We start from the raw sequence: 24,096 nt of genomic DNA, 5'->3' as shown, positions 1-24,096 counted from the left end.
TATTAGACCATAGTCCCCTGTTAATATGGTTTTGAAAATGTGTGGCATCTGCATAACGATAGTAACTTATTTTGTTACTTTCTATAATCTGAGCCAGTGGTAGCATGACAATGTTAAACAGAAGAGGCCCTAGAATGGAGCCTTGTGGCTTCATTCTGGTGCTCCAAAGCTCCCAATAAGAAAAACAAAGACAGTATTGCAGCTGCAGTATAATCTTTATTGATGAGATCTTTGTGGGTTTCCAATCTTATCACGCTTAAACTAAGTACACTGATACATGAGACATAAATAGAGGAACTATATATGTTGATTCAAATATAACTTAATTTACAGTCCTATAAATGAATGCTAATTATATAAGTGGCAAACGCATATGCTTGTCCTGGTTTTTGCCTTATCTCCTGCGTCGACGTGACTTGACGCTAGGGGGAGTGGTTGCCAATTCCCTGTGGCCAGGCCCAGAACACTCTGTCTTGAGGCACCCGCAGGTGTCGATGTGGGTGTAGGTGTAAGTGAGCTTTGTGTTGTCAGGGCAGGAGAGCTGGACCTGGCGCTCAGATGTAGCCAGCTCCTGGCAGCAGGAGCAGGTGTGCTGCAAGGATCTTGTTTTGGTAGAATAACTGAGAGAAGATAGAAAGGAAGGTGAGCAGAAAGGGAAAAGAGCAAGCAATTAAATTGGGGAAAAATGTAATTAACTTCCAGAAAATTTATATTTAAGACTACAGAGCTGAAACGTTTAGAAAGCTCCTCAATGTGATCATTATATGATATAAACCCTTTAAATAACATGTATATAGAACTGAGCAAACAACATTATATTGTACAATGACCATAGAAAATCCTTGGATCCTAAAAGTCATGATATCTCAGGTCTCTGCTGCACAGATTATGACCTGATGATCTCTTAAAATTCCTGCAAATTACATAATGTAAACACCTCTTTGAATGTGATAGAAAGTACAACAGAAACATTTATTTGGCATGTCATGGAATTTTCCATGACAGTAATGATAAGGCAAATGGCAGGAGGGGGACTCACAAGGTGAAGGTGCCACATGCTCCACTACAGGATGTGACATTGACCAGGTCTTTGGCATGGCAGCCCTGGCTCTCCAGGTACACAGGTGTGGTGGACACACCACATGGCTCACCCTTCGGAATACCTGACGCAGGCAAGAGAAACATGTTGAGAGGGAATACTAATAATCTATTTTGACCCGATTAACAGATCATAGCATCTGGGGACAAAAATTAAGACTACGGAGCAAACACAACTACACTTGGTCTTCTAGGGTGGAAACCATAATTGTTTACTTTCTGCGGTTTTGTGTTTGTTTTGAGAAGTAAAACTAATTTAACTGCAATGAACTACTGCACTAGATCTATACCAATAAAACACAAACAAATTGCTGAATATATGAAGAGGCTCAATAAACCAGTGATGTCTTGAATGTACTCTAATCTAGATAACCATGAGAAATTTGGTAATAATTTTGTATAAGGCCCATAAATGGGTTGTATATGACTTAGTAAGAGCTGCTTACTAAGTCCTGCTCATTTAGCTTGACATCTTAGAATCTCTGATGGACATCATGTGGCTTTGTGTGCTAGAGTAAGAGGAGAGTGTGGAGGAGGAGTGTAAATGATATGCAGGAAGCAATACATACAGACATGGCAGCATCCGTCTGGAGCTATGGTCTCTGTTCCCTGCAGGAGACAAAACATTTACACCAAAATCACGTCATCAATGATGTATTAGATTCCAACCTCAAATTATCTGTGTGTGTGTGTGTGTGTTGTCTGTGTGTGTGTGTGTGTGCCTGTGTGTGTGTGTGTGTGTGTGTGTGTGTGTGTGTGTGTGTGTGTGTGTGTGTGTGTGTGTGTGTGTGTGTGTGTGTGTGTGCGTGTGTGCACTCACCGGTATGCATTCATTAGGGTCGTAGAGGGGACAGGTTGTCTTGGCTTCTATGGTGATGAACTGATTAGCGATCTTCACACACTCAAACTTCACACAGGGGTTCCCAGCGGGAGTCCAAATGGAGCCAGGCTAAATAATAACACAACAGAATTTTTAAACACAGTCTTGCAGACAAGGCTGGATCAGAGTCACTATCATCTCCATGTCGTCATTTGTAGACTGTTCTTGTGCTGGCTTTTATAGTATTTGACTCTGAGCCATTTTTGTCTCCCTGTTGTCCTATCATCTGGTATGTTGTTCTCAAAATGTGTTGTGTTTACATGTTTATGTGTTAAGATTTGTTTTCTTCCAATTCGTTTTAAAATCGGCAGAGGTGTCGCTGGAATTCTGCGCACATTCCTCGTGGGCTTCATATGTCATGTTACGCTGAAATAGCCGAAACGTAACAACAAATGAACGCAATGTGATCTGATAGCATCATTATCTTTAAAAGAAAGATGAGATGTTGCAGACCTAAGTAAGCTTAATATAAATTATATATATATCAAATCAAATCAAATGTCTTCCATTCTCTCTCACCTAAAACACACTCTGCATGCACACACACTTGGACCAACCTTTAATGCGTATGTTGTATTCAACAGCACGACAATGCAGCTTGTTTGGACACATGTCCCACAGCACTGGTTAGCACTGATCTGGTACTCATAACCCTGAACAGAGACACAAAGACAAACTCAGCATACAAACAATGCACATCAAAATGTAAAACCAGCACAACACCTGGATTGTTTTTAAATTAACAGGATGTCAGAATTTGGATTCAGGGTTGATATTAGTATTCTGTCGGGTTTACAGAATGACTTATATTTTCATTACTTCTGTTAGTTATTTCCAGTTGCAGTAAAGAGGCAAAACTAAAGCTGAGGCAAACACAGAACACAAAATGTCTCAGAAGGGAGACTTTTGAGATGGTGAACTGAACCATGTTCAGTATGAATCTGACTTGACTTTTTCCAATAGATGACTTATACTTATACTCAGCTCTGTAGAATATAGGAAGGTGCTCACAAACAGATTTCAGCAGCACACTCCCCTATCTGACAGTTAAACTCACTCACAACTTGTATAATAATCCCTGTCCGAATCTGTTTTGTGCTCTTTTATAATTTTGCTTAATTTCCATTCTAATAACGGTAAATCTGGTCAGTTTTTATGGGCATTAATGCCAGCTAGAAAAATTCAAATGATACTCATGCTATCTTTAAATGTTGAAAATGTTGTTTGGAAGAGCATGTGGCAAATGAATGTGCTCATCAGTAGAGCCATAAAGAACATATTTAGAATGAACTTAAAAATGAAAGTGAGGGGAGGGAAAGAGAGAGAGAGAGAGAACCTACCACAGGGCAGTTGGTGTCACAGAGTATAGGCTCACAGTCTATAATGTTCAGGGGGCTGCTGGCATTGGCCTTGTTACTACAACTGCATTTCTCACATGGCTTCATGGGCACCAGGTCTCCAACCTAGACGTACAAGGCGAGAAGGTCAGCACTGATACACATTCTCATGCATTCTCATGAACTACTACGACTACCATTTGAAGTCACTGTTCCATTATTCATTTGACTATTATTGCAACTGTTCATCATATCCCCAACCGGCCCGTCAGACACCGCCTACCAAGAGCCTGGATCTGTCCCAGGTTTCTTCCCAAGAGGGAGTTTTTCCTCGCCACTGTCGCACTGCTTGCTCTTGAGGGAATTACTGTAATTGTTGGGGCTTTGTAAATTATAGAGTGTGGTCTAGACCTACTCTATCTGTAAAGTGTCTCGAGATAACTCGTGTTATGATTTGATACTATAAATAAAATTGAATTGAATTGTATTGTAAACCTCAATAATAAACATATAGCTATATATTAATACCTCTGAGAGTGAACTACTTTTGTAAAGGGCGAATTCATGGCTAAGCTGTTGTATTGGATTGCATTAGGTTTTACTAAAGTGGTCACTGAGTGTATGTTCAGAATTAGTCTGGATCAACAGAAGTACATTTGCAGGATAATTGCTTGACATCCGGATGTCCCTCACATTCCACTCTATGTGTTGCCGTTCTCAAACTCACTTCACTTTGAGAAACGACAACACACTTGGAGCTTGGATCATGCAACAAGGCAAGCCTGCGGAATGATTGTAAAGATTTACAAAGAATATGTTTACGGCTTTTACTGTCTAACTGGGATGTTTTGGGACCGATTGGTGGTAATGCTGTAGACGAAGTACACACAGCGATACATAAAAATTACACAATCCTACAATCTGTGTTAAACAAAGCCCTCATGTATTATTTTATGCTGTAGTCAATTCACGTCAGTTTCACATGAGGGTGGTAGTAAGATGTGAGATCTCACCTGGTATTCATTGTTGTTGAAAACACACACATCCTTTTTAGGCACTGTTAAGGAAACCAATCAATAAATGCATTTTAAATGTGATGCAACAATCACTATGGTAAAAATGAAACCTGGCAATGCAGTTCCAGTATGCACAAGCATAGCACACTCACCGCAGGAGTATTTCCAACAGCAGACTCCCTTAGTTTGGTTTAGGATAAAACCAAGAGGACAGGATGGCACAAGACCAGAGCAATGCGACCCATCACAACCTGTCCAGAGACACAGGTGGATGAATGAAGGACGGGATGTTCATGCCAGCAAATATCATTATGTAAACATTTATTATATAAATAACAATAAAGGAGCTCTTTCACTGGGAAGCAAGTCCTTAAAAAATCTTGGTTTTCAGAACAAGCAAGAAAAGAACACGTGGTAATTGTTGGTCATCCATTACGATTCACCTTCTTGGTGACTTACCACACTTCTCCTTTTGACAGCAGCCAACCGTTTCAGTGACCTTGACCTGACCCTCTTCGTCACAGCTGGGGGGGGGCTGTGGTGGACAGGACACGGGATGGCAGCTGACCTGCAGTGTGTCCTCCTCACATATACACTCATTACAGTTTTCTGTCCACTTTGAATTGTCCTGAGGACACAATGTTTATTGCAGAGTTATGGCATGATAAGCTATTCGGGCCTTTCCAAAGGTTAATAAAAAGGGACTGGCATTGTAAACAAATCATTTACCTGTGTCCAACTTCCATTTGACAGCCGACAAATTTCTATTTGGAGAAAAATATTAACAAAGTCAAACAAACAACGTTTTGTTTTTAGATGTAGACAAAAAGAGACTCAACAAGTGAAGCTGAAACTTGTATCATGTGCAGACCATCAGAAAAAGTTGGTAGTTCTGTACAGTGAATTAAATCATGACATTTTGGAATGTTTCTTTAATCATTCTACAGTCAGCTACATTATGGCAAAGTTATGGTAAAACATTAAGGTCAAAGTGAGTTTGATGATAAAATAACAAATAGGATTTTTACTTATTCACAAAAGGCCATTAAAAAGTGCAGCACATTCTTGTCCATAGCTTCCATAGCTGTTGCCATATAGTAGTGCCATCTGCTCTTACCACAGGTGGGCACACATTCATTAGAGCTGGAAGAGAGGAGGAAGTGGTCATCTGGGCAGAAGCAACCCTCCAGCTTCACATTTGTCATGGCACTGAACTCATTGACCGTATAGATGAATTTCTGGTTGTACCTGAAGGAACAACCGCATATTGTGTCAAGGTTGTATCTGGTCAAATCATAAATGAATGAAAATCAATAGAGTGTGATGAGCAACAACAATGTGTTGGTAAATTGCTGTACCAGGAATCACAGGTAGGCTCCACCTGAGGGCCACACCCCCGATAGACTTTGGGACTTGGACATGTATATTCTATTAAGAGATGAAAAGAGAAAACACATTATAATTTAGTTAAGGTCATTGCTGTAATGTTGTTATTAAAGGTAATAGTAGTAGTGCTTGACTATAACATGACATATTCAGGTTGCATACCACAGAGTCCGTCGGTGGCACTTCTCCAGTCAATACACAGTCCAGACTCAGCACAGGCATCAGCATAGGTTTGTAAGCTGGTGCAGCCAACGTGATTTATGTGCATGTGGCAAATGTCAAACTCACAGGCCACAACAAATGGAGTGTAGTCAATAACCTTGTGGCAAGCTTCAAACACACTGGGGAAAATTGGATTTATAGTCAGTATGGACAAACTGAATGCATCATTACACATTATCAAGAAGTCATTAAACCAGTATTGCTTGTCAGGTATGTAATTTGTCTAAAAGGCTTTATTTCAAAGATGGAATCCGTTACACGGATGGCTTCATTAATCTGCTAAAGTAATAACCTTTTGTCATTTGGACAGCTGTCTTAATTTATGCTATAGCATATTCAGGCATGACATGAAGGTGATAGAAAGAGCCACAATACTTGCATGATATTTGGAGAACATAAGTGAGCTGTAAAGGACTGATATGAAAGAAGATTGTTTTCTGTTCTCCTACAGGCTGCTAAGCTCTGCGGTTCCCTGCAATGTCATGCTGCGTCCTGCTGAACCCTGCTGCTTCCTGCTACGTCCATCCATGCTCTGCTGGGCCACGCTACATCCTGCAGCGCCCTGATATGACATGAACTACTACGACTACCATTTGAAGTCACTGTTCCATTATTCATGTGACTATTACTGCCACTGTTCATCTACCAAGAGTCTGGGTCTGTCCCAGGTTTCTTCCCAAGAGCGAGTTTTTCTCGCCACTGTCGCACTGCTTGCTCTTGAGGGACTTATTTTAATTGTTGGGGCTTTGTAAATTATAGAGTGTGGTCTAGACCTACTCTATCTGTAAAGTGTCTCGAGATAACTCGTGTTATGATTTGATACTATAAATAAAATTTAATTTAATTTAATTGATGCCAGCCCAACTTCTCTCCAGTGAATTTCCGTATACCTGACAATTCTGCTATTCTACTTTACTGTCTGGCATGACAAGATAAGCTTGAACTTCCTTTTTTATTTCTATTTTCTCACGTATGTTAGGCTTTTAGCTGGATATTTTTCAGTTTGCATGGATAAAAGCAGTGACGGTTGGGGGGGGCAAAGCTGACCAGTGCCCCTATAATATTAGGCCTCGACCCCCCTTTGGCGCCCGTAAGTTTTTTCATACATTTTTAACCCAACCTTTATCCCCAAAGAGGGGATATTATTCATGTGCAGTGATAAATAAAACGTAGGTTAACACTTAATGGGCTCCTTGTTCTGATGTGAGCTTCATGTTAATTGGACAGTATTAATTCAGATTTGAACTGTGTTCAAAGTTAAAGTAGTCAAGTAAATGTCCACTGCTCATACAGACTGTTTATAAAACACTCCCTTACTATTGGTCAAATAAAAATATTAAATACAAAGAACATGTGATTTGAAGAATTTGTAAATTCTTAAATCCGCAGCAGAGATGTATTATTCAAACTAACTGATGTTTGAATCTGATGTTACAGATGACTAGTGCAATTTCTGAAGTGTTTGGCACTTTTCCTCCTACCTGCTCTTAATGATCTCACAGATGGTTGTATCGCAGGTGCTAGGCTTAGGCGTAGTCGTAGGCGTAGGTGTGGGGTTAATATGTTCACAGTAACTGTCGTTAGCATGCCACCCGAGTGCCATATTAGGACATGAAGGATCAATTTTGCCACTTGGCAACATGCAGTCATCTGTCCGGTTGTTGTCACATGTGCCTAAAGAAACCCACAGCATTATGAATCATATTGATTGCAGAATGTGTTAAATAGGTGCAATAAGTTATATCTGTTGTAAGGATCAAAAATATTTAACTTCTATACATAAACATGTCATTTATCAACTGCTGTCCAAACTCTACATTGAGTAAGATACTATTCATTTCTACTGCAGGACTCACCACACTGTCCCTCGGTGTTGCCGGCAAATTTACTATAGGGCAGGTAGATACTGAATATGAGCCCTGAGAAGGTGATCTTGGCATGGATTTCAGGGATGACAAGCACAGTCTCTATACCGGTGGAGGTTATACGGAAGTCACCATTTTGGTATGCAGGACTCACATGCTTGCCATTCACAGTGGTCTAAAACAAAAAGCATTATGATATAAATGTCAGAAATAACCCTTGACGCAAGTCTTTGTAAGGTTCAATCCACCCACAGTAAGCCCTTCTTTGGACACATTTTACAAATAAGAATCAGGTTAGGTACAACACAGTCTCACGCCCAACTGTCAAAAACCGAGGCTTGGTCAAATGGTCGTCACTTTGATGAGTTGGGTTGTCAGGTATGGGGTTCAAACCAGTGGTTGCATTTGCACAAAAAAGGCAGTTGCTGCGAGGATAATTAAACGTTTGAGTTTGAATTAAAAACGGAGAAAGATAATAGTGGCATGTAATTACCTGATTTGTGTAAATGCCATTGACCTCCTTCTGCATTATAAAGATTGTGTAGTTTTTGTAGAAGACAGTGATGGACTGAGGACAGGCCAAGCCATCAGCAGAACCACAGTAGTAGTTATCGATCATAACACTGAAGTTGTATTTGGGCACTATCTCCTTCATCAGCCAGTAGGAACAGTTGCCTTGAAAACCATAGTAGGTTCCATCGAAGGTGACATAATGGGGGTCTCCCCAACCATAGCAGATACCTTAAAACAAAACGTGTATTTTTAAAAATACATTTCAAGTAATCTGGGTATCATCTAAGACATACAATCCAGTGTTAAATCAAATATAAGTAAAATATAAAAAAAAAAAACAGGTAAAATGCTTTCACATTGTTTAACCTTGGGTTTTTTGCAACCAAGCATAATTTTAGAGGGTCTTACTTACATTGGCATTCATAGTGGAAGCAGCATCCGTCATCATCCAGCACTTCAATAGCAGGGAAGTTATTTGCACATACTACAGGCTTTGGAGTTGGACACTGTGTATGGTTATAGGTCACCTTGCCATTATCACATGTTCCTACAATACAGTTACTCTCCTTCCAAATTTCACCATCCTATGGGGACAATCATAGATCGAAATTAATAAAAACAGAGAGGGCTGGTATTGTCAAAATACGATATGTATTAGTCATACTAAATCGTTGGCATTTAATGATAACATTTTAAGGATTAAGCAGTACTCTACTGCTTAACAATTGCGTGTACAAATAAAGTTAAACAATTATGCAATAGAAAAAAAGAAGTACCTTTCTTGGAGGTTTTAAAGGACACTCTTTCCCCATATTATTACACGGACGGTGGTCTTTGAGTACTATATGACAACTTTCATTGCAGTACCCTATATAACAGTAGCCATCATGGTCCGCTATATTGTAGACTATGGAGTCTGAAAATGAGGCACAGGGAGATTGTTGAAAAGGGGTCTGTCACATATCACATATGATATACTGTATTACAAAGGCTATCATATATAGCATGTATGCACTATATACTGCCCATCCCATAGATCAAAAAGTCTGTCAATCAATCAATCAATCAATCAATAATTTCAGGTGTCTCTTTGACAAATGAAGGAGCAGCTGTACACTCTCTCTACAAGGCCATTCCAAAGATGCTGATGCTTTGGAAACTAAGCTCAGCTTAACTTGTCTTGACAGTGCTGACCTCTGTGGGAACACAGAGCCAGAGTTTAAAACAGAGGGGCTTAAGAGCTGTTTTGTGCCATTTAGGGTAACCTTTTTCCTACTGATGGGAACAAGAATATATGAAATTGGTCCAGCACTAAGCAAGACCGCTGCAGTCAGCAGCATTGAAAAAAAGCTAAAATGTAATTTATTGGGAAATTGCACATCTTCAATTTATGTTCACTAAATGTGCTTGTTTTACCACTGACATTCTCAGATTATTGTTCTAAGTGTCTGCCGACATTATGGAAAAGATTACTACAGAGGTCCACCTTAGTAAAATCTTTTTTGTTCAACTTTAAAAAATCGCCGGAATTGCTATCAAACTCACCAGACTATATTTAAATAAATAATAATTTTATCATCGTAACACACACTTCATTCAAAGTCGACAAAAACAAAATAAATTATAAACCCTAGTTCGTCTTTCCACTGTTCCAACAATCGGTCAATTTGGTTGAAAACACATAATTTACCCATTAACTTGAGAAAATATGTTGGCTCTTTAAACGTTAAAAGTATTGTTTATTCAAATACAAGAATTTAAATAAACAATCATTTTTACCTGCGTTCGGCAAGAGTGATTTTTGAGCTTTTTTGGATTCAACAAAAATGATCTTACTCCTAAACAACAACACTAATAACAATAACAATCTGAGCTTCTCAACGATGCACAATTGCCCTATATGATTGTATTAAAAAGTGTGTGTCTTTATAAAGCAGAACTTACCAGGGGGGAACAGGGTACCATTATGAAGGCAATGGCAAATTTGAGCTGCAGTAGATGGCGCAGTCATTGGTTGAGAGGTTTTTCCTGTGACTATAGATAAATCAGTTGTGGTAGAAGTTGTAGTGGTTGTACTGGTAGTTGTAGGTGGCTGAGATGTTGTTTCAGTTATGGTAGAAGGTGTAGTGGATGTCGGAGTTGAAGCTGTTGTAGTTGGAACTGTAGGAGGAGTTTGTGTTGGACACCCACAGCATTTAAATTTAATCTCGTAATCAAAACACTCTTGCTGAAGCCCTTGTTGTTTGTTGTAGCATATGAGACCAACATCTTTATTGCAAATCACATCTTGTCCCACCACTGATATGGGAAGTCCTGGGTAAAGGATAGCTCTACACTGGACTTCTTCAGGAGCTGAGCATATATGATAACCAGCATAGATTACATTCTGGATGGATTCATTGTCTCCACCATCAGGACCTGATGTGGGCTTGCCAAGATTGATCCATTCTGACCACACACATGTCATATCATGTCCCCCTGGGCAAGTTGTAGATGTTGGTGGCTGACTAGTGGTTGGTGTTTCAGTTGTGGTTGATGGTGTAGTGGTTGTACTAGTAGTTGTTGGTGGCTGAGTTGTTGTTGTTTCAGTTGTAGTAGAAGGTGTAGTGGATGTAGTAGTAGTTATAGGTGGCTGAGTTGTTGTTGTTTTGGTTGTGGTAGAAGGTGTGGTGGATGTCATAGTTGAAGGTGTTGTAGTTGGACTTGTAGTGGAAGGAGTTGAAGGTGTTGTAGTTGTAACTGTAGTTGAGGGAGTTGAAGGTGTTGATGTTGGAACTGTAGGAGAAGGAGTTTGTGTTGGACACCCACAGCATTTAAATTTAATCTCGTAATCAAAACACTCTTGCTGAAGCCCTTGTTGTTTGTTGTAGCATATGAGACCAACATCTTTATTGCAAATCACATCTTGTCCCACCACTGATATGGGAAGTCCTGGGTAAAGGATAGCTCTACACTGGACTTCTTCAGGAGCTGAGCATATATGATAACCAGCAGAGATTACATTCTGGATGGATTCATTGTCTCCACCATCAGGACCTGATGTGGGCTTGCCAAGATTGATCCATTCTGACCACACACATGTCATATCATGTCCCCCTGGGCAAGTTGTAGTTGTTGGTGGCTGAGTTGTTGTTGTTTCAGTTGTAGTAGAAGGTGTAGTGGATGTCGTAGTTGAAGGTGTTGGAGTTGGAACTGTAGTTGAGGGAGTTGAAGGTGTAGTTGAAACTGTGGTTGAAGGTGTAGTCGTTGTAGTAGTAGTTATAGGTGGCTGAGTTGTTGTTTCGGTTGTGGTAGAAGGTGTAGTGGATGTCATAGTTGAAGGTGTTGTAGTTGGACTTGTAGTGGAAGGGGTTGAAGGTGTTGTAGTTGTAACTGTAGTTGAGGGAGTTGAAGGTGTTGATGTTGGAACTGTAGGAGAAGGAGTTTGTGTTGGACACCCACAGCATTTAAATTTAATCTCGTAATCAAAACACTCTTGCTGAAGCCCTTGTTGTTTGTTGTAGCATATGAGACCAACATCTTTATTGCAAATCACATCTTGTCCCACCACTGATATGGGAAGTCCTGGGTAAAGGATAGCTCTACACTGAACTTCTTCAGGAGCTGAGCATATATGATAACCAGCAGAGATTACATTCTGGATGGATTCATTGTCTCCACCATCAGGACCTGATGTGGGCTTGCCAAGATTGATCCATTCTGACCACACACATGTCATGTCATGTCCCCCTGGGCAAGTTGTAGTTGTTGGTGGTTGAGTTGTTGTTGTTTCAGTTGTAGTAGAAGGTGTAGTGGATGTCGTAGTTGAAGGTGTTGGAGTTGGAACTGTAGTTGAGGGACTTGAAGGTGTAGTTGGAACTGTGGTTGAAGGTGTAGTGGTTGTAGTAGTAGTTATAGGTGGCTGCGTTGTTGTTTTGGTTGTGGTAGAAGGTGTAGTGGATGTCATAGTTGAAGGTGTTGTAGCTGGACTTGTAGTGGAAGGAGTTGAAGGTGTTGTAGTTGGAACTGTAGTTGAGAGAGTTGAAGATGTGGATGTTGGAACTGTAGTTGCGGGAGTTGAAGTTGTTGATTTTGGAACTGTAGGAGAAGGAGTTTGTGTTGGACACCCACAGCATTTAAATTTAATCTCGTAATCAAAACAATCTTGCTGAAGCCCTTGTTGTTTGTTGTAGCATATGAGACCAACATCTTTATTGCAAATCACATCTTGTCCCACCACTGATATGGGAAGTCCTGGGTAAAGGATAGCTCTACACTGGACTTCTTCAGGAGCTGAGCATATATGATAACCAGCAGAGATTACATTCTGGATGGATCCATTGTCTCCACCATCAGGACCTGATGTGGGCTTGCCAAGATTGATCCATTCTGACCACACACATGTCATATCATGTCCCCCTGGGCAAGTTGTAGTTGTTGGTAGCTGAGTTGTTTTTGTTTCAGTTGTAGTAGAAGGTGTAGTGGATGTCGTATTTGATGGTGTTGGAGTTGGAACTGTAGTTGAGGGAGTTGAAGGTGTAGTTGGAACTGTGGTTGAAGGTGTAGTGGTTGTAGTAGTAGTTATAGGTGGCTGAGTTGTTGTTGTTTCGGTTGTGGTAGAAGGTGTAGTGTATGTCATAGTTGAAGGTGTTGTAGTTGGACTTGTAGTGGAAGGAGTTGAAGGTGTTGTAGTTGTAACTGTAGTTGAGGGAGTTGAAGGTGTAGTTGGAACTGTGGTTGAAGGTGTAGTGGTTGTAGTAGTAGTTATAGGTGGCTGAGTTGTTGTTGTTGCTCTGGCTGTAGTAGAAGGTGTAGTGGATGTCATAGTTGCAGTTGTTGTAGTTGGACTTGTAGTGGAAGGAGTTGAAGGTGTTGTAGCTGTAACTGTGGTTGAGGGAGTTGAAGGGTTGATGTTGGAACTGTAGGAGAAGGAGTTTGTGTTGGACACCAACTAGTATTTAAATTTAATCTACAGTAATCAAAACACTCTTGCTGAAGCCCTTGTTGTTTGTTGTAGCATATGAGACCAACATCTTTATTGCAAATCACATCTTGTCCCACCACTGATATGGGAAGTCCTGGGTAAAGGATAGCTCTACACTGGACTTCTTCAGGAGCTGAGCATATATGATAACCAGCAGAGATTACATTCTGGATGGATTCATTGTCTCCACCATCAGGACCTGATGTGGGCTTGCCAAGATTGATCCATTCTGACCACACACATGTCATATCATGTCCCCCTGGGCAAGTTGTAGTTGTTGGTGGCTGAGTTGTTGTTGTTTCAGTTGTAGTAGAAGGTGTAGTGGATGTCGTAGTTGAAGGTGTTGGAGTTGGAACTGTAGTTGAGGGAGTTGAAGGTGTAGTTGGAACTGTGGTTGAAGGTGTAGTGGTTGTAGTAGTAGTTATAGGTGGCTGAGTTGTTGTTGTTTCGGTTGTGGTAGAAGGTGTAGTGGATGTCATAGTTGAAGGTGTTGTAGTTGGACTTGTAGTGGAAGGAGTTGAAGGGGTTGTAGTTGTAACTGTGGTTGAGGGAGTTGAAGGTGTTGATGTTGGAACTGTAGGAGAAGGAGTTTGTGTTGGACACCCACAGCATTTAAATTTAATCTCGTAATCAAAACACTCTTGCTGAAGCCCTTGTTGTTTGTTGTAGCATATGAAACCAACATCTTTATTGCAAATCACATCTTGTCCCACCACTGATATGGGAAGTCCTGGGTAAAGGATAGCTCTACACTGGACTTCTTCAGGAGCTGAGCATATATGATAACCAGCAGAGATTACATTCTGGATGGATTCATTGTCTCCACCATCAGGACCTGATGTGGGCTTGCCAAGATTGATCCATTCTGACCACACACATGTCATATCATGTCCCCCTGGGCAAGTTGTAGTTGTTGGTGGCTGAGTTGTTGTTGTTTCAGTTGTAGTAGAATGTGTAGTGGATGTCGTAGTTGAAGGTGTTGGAGTTGGAACTGTAGTTGAGGGAGTTGAAGGTGTAGTTGGAACTGTGGTTGAAGGTGTAGTGGTTGTAGTAGTAGTTATAGGTGGCTGAGTTGTTGTTGTTTCGGTTGTGGTAGAGGGTGTAGTGGATGTCATATTTGAAGGTGTTGTAGTTGGACTTGTAGTGGAAGGAGTTGAAGGTGTTGTAGTTGTAACTGTGGTTGGGGGAGTTGAAGGTGTTGATGTTGGAACTGTAGGAGAAGGAGTTTGTGTTGGACACCCACAGCATTTAAATTTAATCTCGTAATCAAAACACTCTTGCTGAAGCCCTTGTTGTTTGTTGTAGCATATGAGACCAACATCTTTATTGCAAATCACATCTTGTCCCACCACTGATATGGGAAGTCCTGGGTAAAGGATAGCTCTACACTGGACTTCTTCAGGAGCTGAGCATATATGATAACCAGCAGAGATTACATTCTGGATGGATTCATTGTCTCCACCATCAGGACCTGATGTGGGCTTGCCAAGATTGATCCATTCTGACCACACACATGTCATATCATGTCCCCCTGGGCAAGTTGTAGTTGTTGGTGGCTGAGTTGTTGTTGTTTCAGTTGTAGTAGAAGGTGTAGTGGATGTCGTAGTTGAAGGTGTTGGAGTTGGAACTGTAGTTGAGGGAGTTGAAGGTGTAGTTGGAACTGTGGTTGAAGGTGTAGTGGTTGTAGTAGTAGTTATAGGTGGCTGAGTTGTTGTTGTTTCGGTTGTGGTAGAAGGTGTAGTGGATGTCATAGTTGAAGGTGTTGTAGTTGGACTTGTAGTGGAAGGAGTTGAAGGTGTTGTAGTTGTAACTGTGGTTGAGGGAGTTGAAGGTGTTGATGTTGGAACTGTAGGAGAAGGAGTTTGTGTTGGACACCCACAGCATTTAAATTTAATCTCGTAATCAAAACACTCTTGCTGAAGCCCTTGTTGTTTGTTGCGTTGCATATGAGACCAACATCTTTATTGCAAATCACATCTTGTCCCACCACTGATATATGGAAGTCCTGGGTAAATGATAGCTCTACACTGGACTTCTTCAGGAGCTGAGCATATATGATAACCAGCAGAGATTACATTCTGGATGGATTCATTGTCTCCACCATCAGGACCTGATGTGGGCTTGCCAAGATTGATCCATTCTGACCACACACATGTCATATCATGTCCCCCTGGGCAAGTTGTAGTTGTTGGTGGCTGAGTTGTTGTTGTTTCAGTTGTAGTAGAAGGTGTAGTGGATGTCGTAGTTGAAGGTGTTGGAGTTGGAACTGTAGTTGAGGGAGTTGAAGGTGTAGTTGGAACTGTGGTTGAAGGTGTAGTGGTTGTAGTAGTAGTTATAGGTGGCTGAGTTGTTGTTGTTTCGGTTGTGGTAGAAGGTGTAGTGTATGTCATAGTTGAAGGTGTTGTAGTTGGACTTGTAGTGGAAGGAGTTGAAGGTGTTGTAGTTGTAACTGTAGTTGAGGGAGTTGAAGGTGTAGTTGGAACTGTGGTTGAAGGTGTAGTGGTTGTAGTAGTAGTTATAGGTGGCTGAGTTGTTGTTGTTTCGGTTGTAGTAGAAGGTGTAGTGGATGTCATAGTTGAAGGTATTGTAGTTGGACTTGTAGTGGAAGGAGTTGAAGGAGTTGTAGTTGTAACTGTGGTTGAGGGAGTTGACGGTGTTGATGTTGGAACTGTAGGAGAAGGAGTTTGTGTTGGACACCCACAGCATTTAAATTTAATCTCGTAATCAAAACACTCTTGCTGAAGCCCTTGTTGTTTGTTGTAGCATATGAGACCAACATCTTTATTGCAAATCACATCTTGTCCCACCACTGATATGGGAAGTCCTGGGTAAAGGATAGCTCTACACTGGACTTCTTCAGGAGCTGAGCATATATGATAACCAGCAGAGATTACATTCTGGATGGATTCATTGTCTCCACCATCAGGACCTGATGTGGGCTTGCCAAGATTGATCCATTCTGACCACACACATGTCATATCATGTCCCCCTGGGCAAGTTGAAGATGTTGGTGGCTGACTAGTGGTTGGTGTTTCAGTTGTGGTTGATGGTGTAGTGGTTGTACTAGTAGTTGTTGATGGCTGAGTTGTTGTTGTTTCAGTTGTAGTAGAAGGTGTAGTGGATGTCGTAGTTGAAGGTGTTGGAGTTGGAACTGTAGTTGAGGGAGTTGAAGGTGTTGTAGTTGGAACTGTGGTTGAAGGTGTAGTGTTTGTAGTAGTAGTTATAGGTGGCTGAGATGTTGTTTCAGTTGTGGTAGAAGGTGTAGTGGTTATACTAGTCGTTTTAGGTGGCTGAGTTGTCGTTTCAGTTGTGGTAGAAGGTGTAGTGGATGTCGTAGTTGAAGGTGTTGTAGTTGGAACTGTGGTAGAAGGTGTACTGGTTGTACTAGTAGTTTTAGGTGGGTGAGTTGTTGTTTCAGTTGTGGTAGAGGGTGTGGCGGTTGTAGTAGAAGGTGGTTTAGTTGGTATGGTTGTGAAAGAAATAGTAGGTTTCGGTGATGTGCTGCAGATCACTGTCTTGCAACACTTTACCTTTATTTCATAATCTAAACATATGGGCGGATACTGTAACCTGTTCTCACACAGGAGTCCTTGGTTATTACATGTCACTTTTTGTCCCAATTGATTCAGGGGAGTCTGCGGGTAATGCTCTGCCCGACATTCCACCTCCACTGGATTCTCACAGATATGAAATCCTTTCTGGATGATGTGTTTGATGGTTTCGTTGTCCCCACCTCCATTACCGTATTCAGGATAGTCTGAACTTATCCATTGTGACCAGTAACATAATGTTTCCTGACACGGTGTTTTGGTAACATCTTTAGTCGTTGTAGGTATTGAATGTGTTGTAGAAGGAGTAGACTCTGTTGGGCATGCATTATAGTCACAACACAGAACTCTGACTTGGTAGTTAAAGCACAAGGCCAGCGGTCCTGACTGGTCTTCATTTCTGCAAGTCAGCCCATTAGCCAGATTACATTCCACCACTTGTCCCACATTTTCAATGGTGACATTAGGGAATTTCTCAGCTCTGCATTGGATCTGGCTTGGCTTAGCACATATCTTGTGCCCTTCCTCTCTAATCTTTTCGTATGTTTCCATGTCTCCTCCTGGAGTTCCCAGTGTTGGGAAGCTGGTATCATACCATGGCGACCAATTACAAGGACTACATGTGACTGGGACTGTGTGTGGCTCTGTGGACACACATATTATAGGTGTTGGTTATGTGGTAAATCTTACATAATACAGCTTCACTTTCCAAAATGAATAACTTGCACATACCTGGTGTGGTTGATGAAAAAACAAAGGTGGTTGTATACTGGCTGGCTATAGTAGTGGTTGCAATGTGCACAGGTGTTGTCGTTATGGATACTGGGCAACTATATGAACTGTGGTCAATGGTACCATTATTTCCACACACTGCTGTGATGCAGTTACCATATCCATCTGTTGTGTTATAAATTAGATTGCCAGGGGGATATTTGTTTCCATTATATGTGCAAGTACAGGCTGTAAAAAGAGGACATGTATTGTTAACATATTAACCTAACATAAGTATATATTTTTACAACCAACAATCTCTCCAAATATTTGCATACCTTGGGCATCATACTGACATTGGATAGTCATTGAACTGCATGTACTTCAAGAAAGAAAACATGAAATACATGTCAGTTTTGATTTGTTTTATTTTAACCTACCATAAATAACCTTGATTGGGACATGTAATGTAGACCTACCATGTTTGACAGTTTTCAGTTGTTGGCACTTTGTCACTATTATTGTAGTGTTTCCCCTCTTTATCGTAGCAGCCACATTGTTCTTTTAAGACACATGTCATTGTATCCTCATCAAAGTATGGCTGAGCAGGAGGACATTTTGGATAGCAACCTAATTAAAAAGCAAATGGCTGTTTATACAATGCAAGACATCGGTTATTTATTACTTGTTGGCATTATTGCCAAATCATAGATTCCACCAGTTAATATAATTTTGTGTGATCACCTGGCATTGTTATTGATATTATACGTCAATTTAATTACTTATTTATTACTTGTTGGCATTATTGCCAAACCATAGATTCCACCAGTTAATATAGTTTTGTGTGATCACCTGGCATTGTTATTGATATTATACGTCAATTTAATAAACATAACTTTAACACAGCCAATGTAAAAAAGACAATTGATGTGCGTCATCTGAATTTAATGTGATTGTAGGTTAGGTCAAGTTATGAAAACGTATCATGTCGTACCTTCTAGAGGAGGCATCTGTGGCGAGCAGCTGCCGGAGGGGTTCCTGCAGGTTTTCATACACGGAGATCCGCATGGCATGTAGTGCCATTCACATTCACCAGGGGGATTGTAGAAATCACAAAAGATAGCTAAGGAAAAAAAATAACACTTAGTATAGACACATTCCAGACTGGATTATTCTGATCCATTCAGGATTTTTGGACATGTGGTTGTTCACAGCCTTATTTTTTACCTTTATACTAGGAGTACATGGCACATTGGCCTGAAACCCGAGCATTACAATGCTCCATAATTTTCTATGTCTGTGACAAATCCACTAGTGGGGAAGTGACAAGCAGGACTTCCCTTGAGTTTTCTCTCTCTCTCTTTTCCTCTCCCTCTCCTCTGCTCGCTCTTTTTCTCCTCTCTCACAGTGCAGCGTGTGACTGGCCGCTCCCGGGATGACGCGCAGCTGAAGGCAATCACTAAACAACCACCTGTTTCCCGTGGCTCATCAGCGCAGCGTCTTAAGCTGTGGTTGCTCTCTGTTCGGCGCCGGATAGTTAGTCTTGTCACGTAGGTGAACGTCCAGCCAGTATCTGTCTCTGATCTTTTTTGCATCCTGCTGTTTTTTGCCTGCCAACCCATATCCTGTTTTTCTCATGTCCTGAAGGAAAACCACTCTGTCTGCTGTCGCTGAACCTGCCTGCTGACGCCACTCTCCGCCTGCTATCACCAGCCCTGTATGCTTGGTCTTCCCCTACCTGCTCTGTCACCTGAGAGGATTCCCCACCAGTCCATTCTGTTATATTCTCCGATTCAGAAATAAATTGTGTTAAAACGTCTAACTGTGTTTCTGTCTGCTTCTGGGTTCTAGCCACAAAACCTGACAATTTCAACTTTATCTTTCTTAGAAATTGGTTAAAATAAAGTGGCCTGTGGTGTCTGATGGAAATCCTTTAACCTTTAGGTATCCACTGCCCTAGTTTTAAATGAAAATGATCATCTTGATAATCCCTTTTGAAAAAGTGTGTTTTCAGACTGGTGAACATCAGTGAACCACCCAATCACAGCCTGGATGGGGTGGGACATTAAAAAAGGTTGAGGTGTAGTAGCAAACTTTAGAAATATTGAACTCATCGTTAGACGCTAATGGTGATGATTATTGATAAGTGAGTACTTAGCATTAAAAAATGAGAGACTAAGAACCAATGTGGAGCATTTTTCTTGCACAAGGATTTACATGAAGGAACAAAGCTTCCAAAAAATATAAATCTGTAATTCTTAAACTGCTGTATTGTGTAATTGTAATTAATATTTTACAGGTGGTATATAGTACACTATTTTTATGAAATTATATGAATATACTAAAGCTTGTATGACATATTAATAGTAAACTAACATTGTACAATTATATTAACTATTATATCATGCTTTTTTATTTATATTTATATTACAGTACTGTACTGATTAGCTAAAAACAATGTATAGTCTTGCTTGCTTCTTGATGCAACCCTGTTAAACTTGTCTTTCTTTATCTTAAAAATAAGTTTCATCTTGGTTACTCACGACAAATCTTTGGGGTTCTCCATCGTATACAGGCGCCAGCTTGATTACAGGATTCAGCATAGGCGGCCACGGCGGTGCAGAAACACTCGCAGTCTCCACCCGTGTCACAAGCACAGGAGTCAGCTACACATGCTTCATAGTATGGAGCGGGATCCACCTAAGACAAGTGTAGGATGGTACACTAATGAGTTCTAAACAGGTATGAAAGAGCAGGAAAGGCTCTGCTGCACTTACATCTAAGAGTCAAAAACATTTGTTTTGTACTTTATTTATCCGACAGTTACTAATTACTCTACTATGATCAACTATATCAACATTTTAGTACAGGACTATGTTAACATTATAGAGAATATTGTCAGAGATGAAACCATGCAAATAGTTCCTCACCACATTAGACTGCATAAATGTTAATGCATTGCAAATAATGATCAAATGATATACAGTAATATATAATAACTTAACACTCTGAAAGGGGGCATGATAAATGATTTTGAATGCAGTGCATTTTCTTGTGATGGAGTATTTCTACAATGTGGCATTGCTTCTTTAACTTAAAGTGTCTTTTTTGTTTTTTGACCCTATTATTAGTTGAACATGGTCTCCACTTCAACAACAACCTACAATGGAATGGCAGGGAGAGAAGACGTCACTCTGGATAATGCTGCACTGTTTCTGGGCCCACGCCTGTCTGTATGGGTTGGCTGTGCAGGGGCTGGTGAGGCTGTGAGCATCGGGGCAGCTCGGTGAATCCTTCCAGCTGTTCCCAAACACCAGTGGGTTGACCACCACAGCATGGGACCTTGTGGTGAAGTCATTATTTGCATTGTCATCATAGTTGCCACACAGCCCACACACACGACCCTGAAAAAGAAGAGTTCCTTACATTATGTTGGTCAACTTCAATATCAAAACAAGGATTGTCTTTTGTTGTCTGAACAGAACAATTGTAGTCACCTCCTTTCACATATTCCAGTGTTACCTTATATTTTGGGCTGAGCTTGATGAACAAGGTGGTCTTCTTGTCCCACATGAAAATGAGTCCATTGTTGGCTGCAATGACCAGGTAGATGCCCATGGTGCTGTAACTGAATGGAACTGTTTCTTCATTTCCACTTGAAAGCAGCTGGTAGCTTCCCTCTGCTAGAATCAGTTCTGCACTCTAAAAAAATGAACAAAAATGTATTGTTGGTTAATTTTATACATGCACTGCTAATTTCACTCATCTCAACATTTCAGGAAACTTTAGTTGTTTTTTGAAACATTTTATATTGACTGTTTACCCCCAGGAAGATCTTGATGCTCTTGGAGCAGGTGGTTCCTGTGGTTCCACAGGGAACATTCTCAGTGAGCACTCTGAAGGTTCCATTACTCTGAGCACTGCCACAGTAGTCCTGACACACACACACACACACACACACACACACACGTAAACAATGTTTACATTTCAAATGCTTATTGCCTGCTTGCATGCAACATCCAAGAGTATGGTATCCCTTTGATTTTGTGCAGCAAACCAGACCTTTTGTAGGAAAAGGTAAGAGTTAATGATTTTGGTTTTATTATTTGTTATTTAGTATTATGTGTGCATATATACCTGAGCGAGAATGTATTCACAGTTGCCATCAAAGTTGAAGCGCTTCTGATCAAAAGTCATGTAGTGTCCATCACCATAGATGGAGCAGGTTCCATCACACTGGTTGGTAGTGCAGTGCCACTTCCTGTCTTTACAAGTGCTGTAAACAGATACTGATTAGATGGCATCACGCTTATAATAAAAAACATTTTGTTAACAGTGGTCCCAACTGAAGCCACATGTGCAAAACTCTAACTACAGTCTGCACTACCAACAGTCACCTGAGCTACACAGTTCACATCACCTGCACAACTCATTCACAGCAACACAACTCTTCACACACGCCTCAGAACAGGCTCAGTGCAGCCAAAAACTCAGAGCAATCCTCACCGAGACACACACACACAATTTGTTTAAATGTGTTAGCATTTAAACAAAGTGCTGTAAATGGTGGTTAAAGTCATGGGATAAGTGTGTTAGCTTTTGAAAACTGCGTTCAAGTGAATGAAAAAGGAACTAAATTTTGGTCCACATGAACTGCTGCTGTGCAGACTATGGCTAGGTGTACTTACTGTAGTACATTTCAGTCACAGATAGAGGTGTAACCAAAAGAATCAAGTGCCTGCCAAATATTTCTAGCTTTACCGTTACAGCGTTTCACTCCACTTGGGTTTACTGTAACTTACCAGGTGTTGCAGTCCACCTTGGTGGTCTCCCCAGGCTGGTAGGAGACACCGTTGTGAACACAAGGACAGGCCTCTGGCTTAATGCAACCTCCTTTACCATCAGACACTGTCCCAGATGAACACATACAGCCGGAGACACACTCTGTGGCCATCTGCAGAAGAGATTAAATGTACAGTCCACAGTCATAAGTTTCATTTCTGCACCAGCAGAGAAAATATTTAACCTATCTCAGAGCTCAGGTTATCCAAATATTTGAATTAGACATAATCTTACAATCTGTATTTGTATAGGTAAATGTTTCTTTATGTTGGGCGAGAGGTGACTCACACAGGCCATGTCTAATGTGTTGCAGCTCTTCTCACACTCAGTTCCTTTTGCAACGGGGTCATTAGCAGAGCAGTTGAAGGCCACCATGGGAGGAGCACAGGCTGCCGAAAAGAGACATATCTGAAATTACTTTCATGTACTTCTAAAATGAATCTTGTTCACACACATACACAGCCTGAGAATCACGATGATGCATGAGAGTCAGCAGCTCTTTTGTTTTTGTTCCGTCAATTTCTCAATTCCTTTTTTATTTCTGGGATACCAGAGGAATATTCAAAGCCTTCAGAGGAGCATATTTGCCGTAAAGTGAGGTAAACATACCCCCTGGCAGCAAAAAACACCACAGCTTTTGGAGGCTAAAGACAGAAGCATGCGAAAAAAACTGATTGTCTAATGTAAAACTAAAGCATAAGCCTATTTGATGTGATTGAATGTTAGTAAAACATTTCTAGGGCTAATCGTTTTTATTCTTTACAAAATTTCACCCCAGAATACCAAAACCTTTTTAAAAGGAACACATTAGTTTGAACTGGTATTCACCTTGATTTAATGTCCCCGTGCAATGCTGTCTCCTGTTCTAAGAGGGTACTGATCCCTACAGGTTACTTCAAATGAGCTCCCCTTGTAACAGAAAGTGCTTCCAGTAAAGAAAGCAGAACAAATGGTAGAACGTGTAGTAGTATTTTATTCTGTGCCAAGTCTCTAAGATACAAATCGGTAAATTCAAGTGTTTGTCCTGCAGATCAATTTCCTCAGGACTTTTGTATTATTGTAGTTTTATTGTATTTTCATCAATTTTGTCTGCGTGTTACAGTAAATACTGAGCTGACGCCAACACATCTAAAGCTCCCGTTGTATCTGTTTGTTTGACCAGTACAGAAACGTAAAAATAACCGTTGAAGGTTTTAGAGGCAGCTACGTGTTGGAACAGCTGGGCACAGTAACTGTGTGCAGCACAAATTAGTCTTTTGTACAGATTTAACAAATGAGCTTTAAAGGTGTTGGTAGGTGCATTAAACCAGCAAAGCTAGCGTTTCCTCCTGCCTCCAGTTTTTAACCACGTCCTGACTCCAGCTCTGTACTTAACACACATACAGGAACTCATTATCCTTTTACTGTAAACATCTCACTCTCAGAGACAAAATCCCAGATTGCATTTTCAAATATAAAATTTGTTAAAATGACGCAGCCAATTATTTTAGCTATGCGAGCAGCCAACTACGGTCCAAGGCTGTCCATCTAGATTTGGCTTTAAAATAGAGATTACTGTCAGCTCAAATCTATTAAGGCCTGCTCTTTCCTAGTCCAAAACATTCATAGACAAATATTCCAGTAACTGAGTACAGCTGGTGAATACCAACTGTATTGCCATTTAAGTTTATAAAGTACAATCATGAGGTAATGTAGCACTTACTTTTAGGCTATTA

At 40.7% G+C, this 24,096-nt stretch overlaps 1 protein-coding gene across 1 annotated transcript in view; it reads right to left on the bottom strand.

The window, feature by feature from the left end:
* Window positions 1-307: 307 nt before the first annotated feature.
* LOC120558473 (mucin-5AC-like) overlaps window positions 308-24,096 on the bottom strand; it is a 40,151-nt gene continuing 16,362 nt past the window's right edge. Inside the window, 32 exon segments of the mRNA XM_039799490.1 lie at window positions 308-620; window positions 1,040-1,163; window positions 1,668-1,707; window positions 1,919-2,047; window positions 2,536-2,631; window positions 3,319-3,441; window positions 4,329-4,372; window positions 4,484-4,582; window positions 4,791-4,959; window positions 5,061-5,095; window positions 5,449-5,579; window positions 5,690-5,759; window positions 5,880-6,058; window positions 7,421-7,613; window positions 7,796-7,979; window positions 8,298-8,545; window positions 8,730-8,901; window positions 10,353-13,180; window positions 13,270-15,220; window positions 15,223-15,276; window positions 15,278-17,472; window positions 17,561-17,788; window positions 17,878-17,921; window positions 18,019-18,169; window positions 18,534-18,662; window positions 20,083-20,239; window positions 20,704-20,943; window positions 21,062-21,241; window positions 21,363-21,473; window positions 21,677-21,815; window positions 22,342-22,493; window positions 22,670-22,789. Of these exon segments, the coding sequence (XP_039655424.1) occupies window positions 395-620; window positions 1,040-1,163; window positions 1,668-1,707; window positions 1,919-2,047; window positions 2,536-2,631; window positions 3,319-3,441; window positions 4,329-4,372; window positions 4,484-4,582; window positions 4,791-4,959; window positions 5,061-5,095; window positions 5,449-5,579; window positions 5,690-5,759; window positions 5,880-6,058; window positions 7,421-7,613; window positions 7,796-7,979; window positions 8,298-8,545; window positions 8,730-8,901; window positions 10,353-13,180; window positions 13,270-15,220; window positions 15,223-15,276; window positions 15,278-17,472; window positions 17,561-17,788; window positions 17,878-17,921; window positions 18,019-18,169; window positions 18,534-18,662; window positions 20,083-20,239; window positions 20,704-20,943; window positions 21,062-21,241; window positions 21,363-21,473; window positions 21,677-21,815; window positions 22,342-22,493; window positions 22,670-22,789 (10,941 nt within the window). The 3' untranslated portion in view covers window positions 308-394.

This window comes from Perca fluviatilis, chromosome 5, assembly GCF_010015445.1.
Source record: "Perca fluviatilis chromosome 5, GENO_Pfluv_1.0, whole genome shotgun sequence".
Taxonomy (NCBI): domain Eukaryota; kingdom Metazoa; phylum Chordata; class Actinopteri; order Perciformes; family Percidae; genus Perca; species Perca fluviatilis.
This window is presented reverse-complemented; position numbering and strand designations above follow the sequence as displayed.